General features: G+C 35.5%; 2 protein-coding genes across 2 annotated transcripts in view; one reads left to right on the forward strand and one right to left on the reverse strand.

Moving 5' to 3' along the window:
* LOC136842555 (ribosome assembly protein METTL17, mitochondrial) overlaps window positions 1–11,734 on the forward strand; it is a 192,322-nt gene that overhangs the window by 76,702 nt on the left and 103,886 nt on the right. The gene's annotated exons all lie outside the window — the stretch shown is intronic.
* Window positions 673–11,734, reverse strand: part of LOC136843051 (aminopeptidase N-like) — a 32,630-nt gene continuing 21,568 nt past the window's right edge. Inside the window, exons 6-21 of the mRNA XM_067111039.1 lie at window positions 11,388–11,734; window positions 9,913–10,112; window positions 9,595–9,750; window positions 9,271–9,401; window positions 8,257–8,437; window positions 7,702–7,882; window positions 7,164–7,320; window positions 6,692–6,773; window positions 6,238–6,421; window positions 5,454–5,787; window positions 5,116–5,258; window positions 3,978–4,168; window positions 3,392–3,559; window positions 2,870–3,013; window positions 2,515–2,596; window positions 673–1,284 (exon numbers count right to left, since the gene is read on the reverse strand). The exon at window positions 11,388–11,734 is cut by the window's right edge and continues 172 nt beyond it. Of these exons, the coding sequence (XP_066967140.1) occupies window positions 1,108–1,284; window positions 2,515–2,596; window positions 2,870–3,013; window positions 3,392–3,559; window positions 3,978–4,168; window positions 5,116–5,258; window positions 5,454–5,787; window positions 6,238–6,421; window positions 6,692–6,773; window positions 7,164–7,320; window positions 7,702–7,882; window positions 8,257–8,437; window positions 9,271–9,401; window positions 9,595–9,750; window positions 9,913–10,112; window positions 11,388–11,734 (2,858 nt within the window). The 3' untranslated portion in view covers window positions 673–1,107. The remainder of the gene's footprint in view (window positions 1,285–2,514; window positions 2,597–2,869; window positions 3,014–3,391; window positions 3,560–3,977; window positions 4,169–5,115; window positions 5,259–5,453; window positions 5,788–6,237; window positions 6,422–6,691; window positions 6,774–7,163; window positions 7,321–7,701; window positions 7,883–8,256; window positions 8,438–9,270; window positions 9,402–9,594; window positions 9,751–9,912; window positions 10,113–11,387) is intronic.

Below are 11,734 nucleotides of genomic sequence, written 5' to 3' on the forward strand. Positions count from 1 at the left end.
CGGAAAGATGCGCAGTACACGATATATATAGATGGTTCCAAAGTGACACTGCTGTAGGATTTGCCCAAGTATCATCTGTTGAAACAATTCAGTTATCTTTATCTAATAATGCTTCTGGTTTCACAGAATAACTGCAATATAGTCAGCAGTTATGATTACATAAAGTATGCTACCACAGATATTGGTATAATTGAATTACTCCATCAGTACTTTAGAAGTCCTTCGAAATTATTGTCCTAATAACCCTTTTCTTAGATAAGTTCTTAATGCACAATTTATATGAATCTGGTACATATCGTAAAGTATATCAAGATCCCCGCTCACACAGGTAGCAAGAGAAATGAAGACGGCAAACTTGTAACATAATGGCCATGACAGATGTGATTATACTTGTCAGTAATTTCAGTATCCAAAGACACATAATCTTTAGAACATGACAGATAAAGCCGTTGTGTGTTTGTTATGTTTTTCACTTCACAAAGAGCCCCATGTTAAAGACATTTTATATCATCTTTGAACTGGTCACACTTATTTGACCCATAGATCTTTTTGAAATTCACAATTTTCAACCATCTAGGAATATCAAGCCGTGAGAAATCCTTTAAAGAAACAGAATCTTTACCATTTACAGTACGTTTAATTCGTAGGTTATGAAGGAGTGTAGTTGTATTATGTCAGATCTAAAACATTTATTAAAAATTAACCATTTACCCCAGCCCTATGAGAGTTAAGAAGTTAACTCTGTAGTCATGTTAAACTAATTAATAATAATGATAATATCTTAATAGAGGTGAGAGGATGAAAATTGGATTAAACGAATCAGAGATGGTGCAAGCAACGGATGAGGGAAAGGAGGCTAGAGAAATGTGAAATATCTAGGGCTGAATAATAAATATAGCTGAGAATGGTAGACACCATCTTTGGGAAGTTCAATCAAAGATTCATATATTTTTGCCTTGGGTCCTTTGATTTTAATTTTACAAACGATCGACGTGGGGATAATCGAATGTACTCAAGGGTTTGTAGATGTCAATTACATTGTACTCCTCGGGCTACAAAACATACCCTGCCAAGTATGGCATTATCCAATGGTCATCACAGGACATATTACTGGGCTCGAAAGATATCTTTAGTTGGTTTGGACCGGTGATCATCTAACCAAGTGCTTATGACGTCATAGTTTTGCTTCATCCATTGAACATTGCGAGCTGTTTCTTCAATAGCTTTATCAACTGCTCTTTTTACCATGGCGTCGTTTTCATGGTCCTTCCTGAATGCCTGTACCTGAAAAAAATATAAGATATTTGGGTGTTTACAAACTTTAACAAATATAAGAATGTTTATGGATAACGGTTAATGATAACGTTGATAAAAGTGATACTTTAGAATTTCTAACAGGGGATTGTCTTTGCGTGGTCTTAGAAATCAGAGCGACAAAATTGTGAAAAATATACATTTCCAAAAAACTACATGGAAGAGTAAAAGTGGAAACTCGATTGTTCTTCTAATTTATAGAGTGTAGGCCTATGTTATTTACAGATTGGCTATCAACCCTTTTTCAGGGGAATATATATATATATATATATATATATATATATATATATATATATATATATATATATATATATATATATATATATATATATATTTGTATGTAATTCTAATAGCCACAATGCCCTCTTAACTTCGCTAATTCTTCGCGCTTTTTTGGATATGCTTGTAACTACGAAGCCGATAGATCCAAAGGGAAGAAATTGAAGAGCCTGTGACGCCCGTTCGATTCCCGCGGCCGGCCGTCACAGGCTCTTCAATTTCTTCCCTTTGGATCTATCGGCTTCGTAGTTACAAGCATATCCAAAAAAGCGCGAAGAATTAGCGAAGTTAAGAGGGCATTGTGGCTATTAGAATTACATATGTGTCTGGTAAAAGTGACCAGTAGATTCTGCATATATATATATATATATATATATATGTTATGTCTGTGCGCGTGCGTATTTGTTTTATCCGTTTTTGGTCGGTTCCTGTCAAAACTTTTGTGATACTGCCTAGCAGGGTATGAGACTAATAACAGAACGCAAAAGGAATGCATCCTCATTTTTAATAGCTTTACAAAACTTACAAATTAGCAGTCCCAAGCCCATGTCTAATTTTCATCTGCTCCTTGATTAACAAGAGGTCTGAGCTGCTTATCATTAACATTAGTTCCATTTCTCGAAGTTATACAATTCGTATATCCTGTTTTGACAGACCGGCAAATAGTATACTCTATCACACGCATTTGGGCTCGTTGAACAACGTTCTTCATGTGTAATTCCACAATCCGTTGCAGTTTAAATACAATACGATGTTGGAAAGACAACGGAAGTTAGTTAGAATATTTTATCTAGTAACGTTAGTGTAACACATCAAATCTGAAATTCATAAGCAAAAGCTCAGAGAACACTACGTGGCAATTACAACTACTCATAAACATTAATCAAATATCGCATGCATTAGAAATTAATACTATATTACCTCGTTTAACTCTTCTTCAGTGTTGAAATTCTTTGTGGCAATACGGATTATAGCTTCTGTAACATCATACCGGTGGCCAAACCTAAAGACAAGGAAACATAAACAGACATACAAGTAACCTGTTACTGTAATTTGTAAATCCAGCAAACACTGTCATCACATTTCATTCATGATCAGCACTGGAACTCCGTCCTATCAGCTAACAGTTATTATCCTTTTCTGCGAAGTTTACTACTGTGATTCGTTCTTCAAGGAGGATGATGGTCAGAGAACTAAGTGTTTATCAATAAAGTAAAATAAATGGAAATCCAGCTCTCTTCCAACTGGCGTAGCTTATGAGCAACTTGTAACTTACATGAACTGGAGTTTTGACCAGTTTTCACGACAGAAGTCCCAGAGCACCTTTTGTTTTCCAGGCCTTGATGCCATGGAATCTAAAATCATGTAGTGATCGTGACTTCGAATCTCATCAGCTGAAGCAATGATTAAATTGAGGTACCTGTCAGGTATTAAAGACATTTTTAGAATGATATTACATTTTCATTTTACAGAAAGGTTGAAATTAATATCACGAGCACCATTTGGAGTTTCTCTGTTCTCATTATGAGACTATTTCGTTTAACTGTCTACCTAGAGATAGGGCAACAGGCTCAGTTATGGAGTTAATGCAGCAGTTCCTGCAGAGTTTTCGTCTGAGGCTTCAGGTATTGAGCGAAAAACTTCAGCAGTTATGAGAGCCAAGCGACTGCCTGTGACATCACTAGACATCTCGAAATTAAATGCAATGCTAGAGAAGCAAAATGTAATTCTTGTACAAATCTGGACACTTCATGAAAGTTTACCAGTCAGTCTTAAGTATTAATAAAGTACCACTCACCTATCTTTGATAGTTAAATCCTGATTACAACTCAAGGCCTTAATCAGGTTGTCCTTCTGAGCAGCGACATCTATTTCCTTATATTGTTGCCAGGCAAACTCCCATTCCTCCGGTCCACCGTGGGCAATAGCAGTGCAGCAAACTAGTTTCATATGTGATGAGTCAAGTCTTGAATTGAAAATGAAACTTCCGTTCAGTACAAGAGTAATTTACAAAATAAACCAAAATAATTTATTTATATAAGAGTGTTACTTATCTAGGAAACAAGACCTTTTAAAAATTGGTTTAGAACTCCTTTTAGCAACAAGCAAAGATATCTAGATAATGAATTCATATTTTATTGTAATATCTGGTTAAAGTTATTTTGTACCCATAAAGCCCCACCAGTCTTTGATGCAAACAATAAGATTTGATGTAACCTAAACAAACAAGACAATAAAGTTTAGTTCAAAGATAAAAGACACAAGAGCTTTTTTATTCGTATTTACATCTTCATCACTAAAGAGCACAGTTTTCTTAGTGGTTGAATTTACTCTTTGACTTCATCATACAAAATGGAGAAAATAATTTTTAAAAAGGAACCAACCGATTCTGATGAGGGTCGAGCATCCATTTTCGGTAGAGTTCTTTGGCCTTCTGCACACAGTAGATGTGGCCCAACTCACACACCCACTGGGTAAGGTCGGTATTTGATAGTTTGTGCCAGAAATCTTTTGAAGGCGGACTATGGAATCCTAGTGTTGCAAACAGAGGTTGTAGTAGTGACAAGATGTGACTCTGAAAAACAATGAATATCAGTTTCTGCTTGTGCTGTTTTACGTGTAGATGTACAAGAAAAGAATTTATTTTCATTCTGATATAATTTTTATTTGTTTTTACATTAAAACCAAAAGAATCTTGGAAATTTATTATATTCATTACGTATGCGAAATACTTGAAAGAATTATATGTAACAAAACTACCTTAGTACTCCCATGGCAACTTCTACAAAATTGAATGGTCATATGTAAAAAAAAATAATATAACGATGAAATGACACAGCAAAGTTGTGATACATGGCACAACCCAAGGTTGGTTGGCTGGTTGGTTTAGAATAATAATGGACTTAAGCTAGCACAAACCTTTGCATTATGGCCTCCCTTAAGTGACAATAAAATGGTGAAGTGAATAAGAGGCCCAAGGCATGATTACATCAGTTATGAACCACCAGGTGTAAGGTAGGTGAATAAGGCTCAAAAGGTAGCTAATGTGATTTAAAAAATGTTATGCTGATCGCTCCCAACAGTCCACCTACTAAACATACTTTATAATTGCTTCATACCTCTAAGTAAAAAGGGTAAGTCTTCAGAGCACAAGTGAATTGTTTCAAGAGAAAAGTAAAAATTTTATGTAACTACATGGCAAAGCAAATTTTCCCATTTTAACGTTCGTTGAAGAATGGCATTAGCTCTATCAAATGGAGTTGTGTACAGACCCTTTGCTTCAAAAACTGTACAGACATACACGGAAAAGGGCCTGGTTAACGCAGTAAACTGTCTGTCGCAAAGGAGAGAATTTTGCACAAGTAGAATACGCTGAGAAGTATACGCTGAGAAGTGTGAATTTTTTACAGAAGAAAAATGTAAAATGCTCCTTAAGTCTAGCCATGACCAGGGAAATGGGATAGATTCACCTTCCTTACGAATTTTGCAACTGAAACAAGTATTTATTTGATAACCATGTACCTTAAATTCTTCATGGATCTCCGTGTCCGCCAACATAGCATTCATGTAATTGATATTTTCAAAAGCGGTGTTCCATACTGATATTTCTCTTTCCTTTGATAAATAAAGAGTCATACTTAAAACCTTGGCATAAGACACTTTCCCTGAAAAATGAGAGGATGAGATGTTATTAATGGATATATTTGTGACAGATACTTGGAATCTTCATAATCGTTCATTGCATCCAAGACAGTGAGTCTGTGAACATTTGGGATTTTCTTTATCTGCTTTGATTGCACACTTATGAAATTTCAGTAGATTATAGGAGTGGGGAGTGTGAATCTAATCTCATCACTTACCGGAAAGGGCCAGATTAAGCATATCATCTATTATTTGTGCTCGATTAATGACGTCAATAACTTCATGGTCGTTCTGTAATTGTAGGATAAGCAAATCCCAATTGTTTTCATCGTAAAGGACTCTGTAGAACCCAGTTTGCTTGAGATTAAAGATCACCCAGTTGTCCCTATCTGGGAGGTCTCTCACAACAGTATGAGAACTCGAGTTCTTCAGCCAAATCAGCGAATGCGTGCTAGCAAAGTTGGGTTTGGCTTGGGTGGTGAATGTCAGCGGTACCCACCATTTGTAATCATGCTCATCACGTGTTTCGTTTATTGTCAGTAAAAACCTTTCCTGGTTGAGACGAGAGTCAAATTTCATGTTATTTAGGCTGTATACTACTTATAATCATTGATATATGCAAATTTAAGATTGTACTTTTTAGACATCTCTAATGAACTATAACATCAATTCATTCAGATGTTCGGTGCTAAATAAATTTATGATGATGTCATGGATAGTTATACAATAATGATAATGATGATAAAATTGATAATGTTCATGATTATGTTACAATATTACAAGAAATTAGTATTTTAAGAGCTCTTCCATTTTCCTCACAGCACTCTACTACAAATAACAAAATCTTTAACACTTTGAGTGAACTAAAAAATATTTGCTTAGAAATAACATCAGAGCAGTAAGGGTAACTTGATAGCCAAATACGTTTTCTGGTTGTTTTTTTTTTTACATCACATGTAATACTCAAGGTTTACTTGCAAAGCTGGACTAATTTCTCCTGACCTGAGACACTGTAGCCAGGGTGCCTTTCACATTCCTAATGATGCTGATTACAGGATAACCCATCTGCAATGTCCAAGAGTCCATGATAGCTTTTAGAGTTAAATTCCTGGGCAAGGTTCCATCCTCGTGACCAGCCCTCGTTAAAGACTCCCAGAGGTCATCCTGGTCAGCAGCACCAAATTTACTTTACACATGAAAGGCAAAATAGCATCAGTTTATAATTGAGCCATGTCTTTCATGCATAGCAAAAATACAAAACAAATGTTTGGAAAAATACTATGAAATTTTAAAAAGTCTACACTTGAACAATAAAGACCAAGAATCCAAGTTATATAAAGGACTAAATGTTTGATTTTGCCTAACGGTATAGCCTCTCTTGGTAAAGATTCCTGATTTTTTTTTACTCTATACCTACTCTTTTGCCCTTTGTAGGAAAGAAAAATATTTCACTCACTGGTCACTGAGATAGCTGGATATACCCTTCTTGAAGGTCTCTTCACTTAAGAAATAGTTCATCATTCTTATAATCGAAGAACCTGTAATAGAATATAGCATTCATGCCAGAACAAAAATTGTTATGGCTACTGTATTAGCTGTAAAAATGTTCAAATGGGAGATGGGGTCTTTTCAAATAGCTTGATATTACTATTAGCTCCATTATTACCTTTAATCATTTGTGTGGTTTCTAGCAGATGTTTTAAGGACAGTTTTCAGTGGTGTTCAAGAAGTATGACATATTTCTTTAGGATTATTTATCCACTTCAATATCTATGATCCAGCAATAGAATCGACGCATTTATACTTATCATAAAAAGCCTAGAATGACCTTTCCAAATCACTAACACGTACATGAGCCAAAAGATGCGTTCCCTATCTATGAGCCAACTTACAAAATTAAGTGTACGTTAAACAAAAAAATGACTTACCTTTTTCATAAGATATTCTGTCAAAGATCTTTGATATTTCATCTGGATGGTCGACTCGAACACTCACAGGGTGCGAGGAGAGGTAGCTGTCCATGCGCATAACTTCATGCAGATCCTTCAACACTTGTTGAGCTTTCACGTTCCATTCTGGTTTAATCTGAGGATATGAAACCATGCCATGTAATTCTACCAGAGGGTAATTCTCATCACGTCACTATGAAATTAATGGAAAAATATACAGCTATTGGAGAGATTGTTTAATAGATTAAGATTTTTCACTTCGAGGTGCACATTAATGGCAGTGGAGTGTTTTCCTGCATTTACAGGTTTTTACGCTGATTACAAATATCATAACTCCAGAATTTTTTAGACATTTTTATACAGTCTACCTAGATGACACAGACCCTGAAATTCGTGAATTCAATATTGAAAGCATAATTTCTGGACCTCAAAAGTTATATTTTTATTTTCAGAACTTGACCTAGGCCATCTCAGTCTTACAATTAAATAATTCCTACATCTCATCTTAGCTACTTACGTATGCCATAGCAACATTTTCCATGTAAGAGGCAAAGCCTTCATTCAGCCAAAGATCTGTCCACCACTGGGGAGTTACCAAGTTACCAAACCACTGATGTGCTATTTCATGTGCCAAAATTATTCCCACATTATTTTCGTGGGAAAACGTCGAAGAATTTGACATAAGTACCGCCGCCTCACTAAAAAATTCAAGATCAGACAAGTTAATGAGGCAATATTGTTATGCTCAAAGTGTACAACATTGTGCAGTAAGTAACAAATAGTTGTTATACCAAAAAAAAAACATGCAAAAGGATACTCACGAAGAAATATTAATTCTCATGCTTTGCATCCATTTAGTCTCACTTTTAAAAACCTTGCCCTTACTGGATTTCCATGAGTAGTGGAGAGTTCCACTGACTCTTCTTTTTAAAAAATGTCATTAAGATAAACTACCACTAAATGATGCTGATTACTGGAGATATTGCAAGAGTAACCTGTCTCAAAATTTTTGAGAATTATAAAAGAAAGACTTTTCTGAACAGGAAATGAATCATGAACAAGTGCTACTTACTCATAAACCAAAATGGCTCCCCAGCCCTCAAAAGCCATTGGTACACCACATGGGAGGGCAATTACATCGAGCTTTGGTAGTGGATAGGAAGTATTAAATTGTTCTTCGAAAAATGCATAAGACTTCTCTGTTAGCTGCAATGCAAACTCGGTCTGATTGAGGACGCTACCTCTCGCCCACACTGAAAATAAATTCAAATGTATAATTATGTACCCTTACTATCTACTGTTTGGAAAAACACAAGCACTCATCACTTAACAACATGTAGGAAATACCCACTCTTTCAGCTTCTTATTGCTGTAAGAGTGTGAGTTTTTTTAATGCTTAAAAGATCACTATACCTTAATCTTTTGGGGGGTAATAAATTGCAAATCGGCTCTTCATTTTTCAGAGTTAATTTGCGAGGAGACAAGCGGTCATATCAAATTTAAAAAATTAATGATTTACTCTTTAAACTAATGCTACATAAGTAATCTGAATACTTTAAAATCATCATATTCTTATTAGGAGCCATAGCTTTTAAAATCTGTTGTCTTTGTTTTAAAGTGCAGTTATGAAAAAAAATAAAGTCTGGTGTGTTTATATAAAAAAAACTATGGTTCTTGCTTTGACAACTCCAGTTAAATGTATGAAATTAGGAAAATAACAAAATACAGACGAGGCACCTTTTAAAACCTACAGTAAATATTGTCAGATGTAAGGGTTATTCCAAGAATCATCCAGCTTTGTTGGAGCAAATCAAACTAATATTTCAAGACATGAAACTGAGTCTACCCATAATTTGGAAACTGGATGATCAAAATGGGCTATAGTTGATTCCGCCAATAAAATCCTCGCACCTTGTGACAGTTGGACATATAGTCCCTAACCTATTTAGAAGTTTGCTCATAGCTTAACTGTAAGGTTGAAAATAATAGACGCTACATTAAAAAGATAGCAGTATACTGCCTCATCAAACAGTCTCTACATAGCTATATTTACCTTTTGTTGATACTCAGTGAAATAAGCGTTTACCTCGAATTGGAATGCCTTCATTATTAGTGCTAGCGACATGTTCTAGTTCTGCAATCACAAAAATCACAAGATATGTTGACATAGGAGGTGTGGTTTCAAACTCATCTATTAGCCACTCTTCTTGGTGTTCACTGAAATATAAAACAAAACTTGAAAAGAGAAGAGCTCAAATTTAACTATCTTTTGCAGCCATATTCTCATCTCAAGATCTTTTTGTCTTTTTTTGTTTCTTCATATTATTGGCAATTTGATCCTTCTATATATGCATATTGACGTATAGTTCTCAGTGCAGAGAATCTTGCAAGAAGCAGCAAGTGTACTTACAACGCAGTTGTGTTACGTAATGGCATGTTTGAAATTGCTGTCATATTACGTTCTCTGAACAAGACTATATCGAAAGTGGCCTTCAATGCTGGCTCATCGAAACAAGGGAATGCTCGTCTAGCATAAGTTGGCTGAAAAATCGTTGCTGCTGCACGTCTGCGGGAAAAGTGTTCGTCTGTTTATTCATTTCCATTTTCTATATGCCGTAGATAAATAATTGACCATCAGAAGTATTAGATATTAGATACAGATCTTTCAGTGTTTTTATCTACGTCCATAAGATGATTTTCTGACAAACATCTCGTCTCTGTTACTTACTTATCCCTTCCGTTTTCTTGATATGTAGGTGCGAAGAAGCCTTTAGGTTCCTTGGTCAATTTGGCAATATAGTACATCGAGTACCTGTATCTTTTCCCTGTGGTTAATGGACCATTTAACAAAGCCGTCAGGTACTGACGTTCTGGGTCCACAGTAAATATGACAATTGCTGGAGAAACATCATCATCCAGTGGTGATAACTGCATAAAGTATCATAATTACAATACCATCAACAATATTGATGGCATACATTAAATTGATGATGACTGGAGAACGGGAGATCGCCAAGATATGATATCTTTTCAGAAAAGAGAGAAGCTTTAAAGAACGAAATCATTACAAAGTTAAGCATACCTTAGTTTTACCAGACCACTGAGCTGATTAACAGCTCTCCTAGGGCTGGCCCGAAGGATTAGACTTATTCAATGTACCACTTAAGTTGTAAGAGTTCTGAATTTTTTCCTAAATTATTTTATCGAAAGAGAAACTGTCTCAGATCTAATTCAATCCTTACATGGAAAAAAAAGGAGGCGTAAAAAAGAGAAGCTTCTCATGATGGTTGAGAGATTCTAAGGAGAGAGACACGTGAAGTAATATGAGTATTACTGAACTCTGTGATTGAAGTTTATGAAGGCTTTCTAGAATTCTGGACCTTCCACTACATAGGAAGATGAGCCAGGTCAAATGAAGAAGGAGAGAAAAATGACCAAAGAGATAAAAATGACCGATTAGATCCGTTGACCCACAAATTCAACATGTTCGGATAGCATGACATTGTAAAATAATTTTTTTCTGTGACATATATGAATATTAATGTAACTGGCAGTTAAATGAGACTAAGTTTCAACCCTAAAGCAGATTTTAACTTTAATCCAAGATGTTTTTGAGTTACAAGCACACAGTTTTATCTACCACACCACAACAGATTACGATTCTTCTTCTGCTCAAAAGTAGGTATCATATATATTCGTAGCATTTAATTTCCATTTAAATGAACATTCTTATCTGAAATATGAAACGGTGACTTGCAATATTATCTATACTGGCATGAGAGAGAGCCACCAAACTGGCACTAATTTCCGATTGGGGAGAATAGGGTTTGTCTGCCTTGGTACGGTCGGTACTGCTGTTAGCTTGTAACTCAAAATCATCTTGCATGCGAGTTGCAATCTGCTTAGAGCCGAAATTTAATCCATGATAATGGTATCACTTTAACAGAGGGAAGAAACAAATCATCAATGCTGGATATAAATACAGATGATCAGAGGGAACCGTAAATTCCTCAAGCACTGTTACATTTGTTATTCTTCTAAAACAGCAAAAATTTTTATAATACTACAGAAAACTTTTATTCTGTACCTATCAGTGATGGTCAGCTGATGGCTGAGTACTCTAAAAGACAAATTTGGAAATGTCTAATTAGAAATGGGTATAGAATTACTGTAAAAGAGAAATTTGATATTATATATTCATACCTTAGCTGTGTGGTAGATGCACTGTATATCAGCTGCGTGGAGAGTAATTTCAGATGTGTTCTTCAAGACTTCGATATCAACTTCCATGAAACCGTGTATAGTCAAGTTGCCATTGACGAAAGGCTGAATCTTTATCGTGTAATGCAAAGGCTTCATGGTATCCGGCAGCCGGATGTCAGTTTCATCTGAGACTTGAGCGTCTTTGTTGTCTTGCAAAGTCTTTTCTGAAGTTGAATTCAGTGTTGTCTCTTCAATATCAGCTAGCATTGGAACTTCCGTTGTCCCTCTTGCCAAGTAATCGAATAATGTTGTTGGCTCGTTGTTATCAGTGCCTGATACGGTCATTT

Source organism: Macrobrachium rosenbergii, chromosome 10 (assembly GCF_040412425.1).
Source record: "Macrobrachium rosenbergii isolate ZJJX-2024 chromosome 10, ASM4041242v1, whole genome shotgun sequence".
Classification (NCBI taxonomy): domain Eukaryota; kingdom Metazoa; phylum Arthropoda; class Malacostraca; order Decapoda; family Palaemonidae; genus Macrobrachium; species Macrobrachium rosenbergii.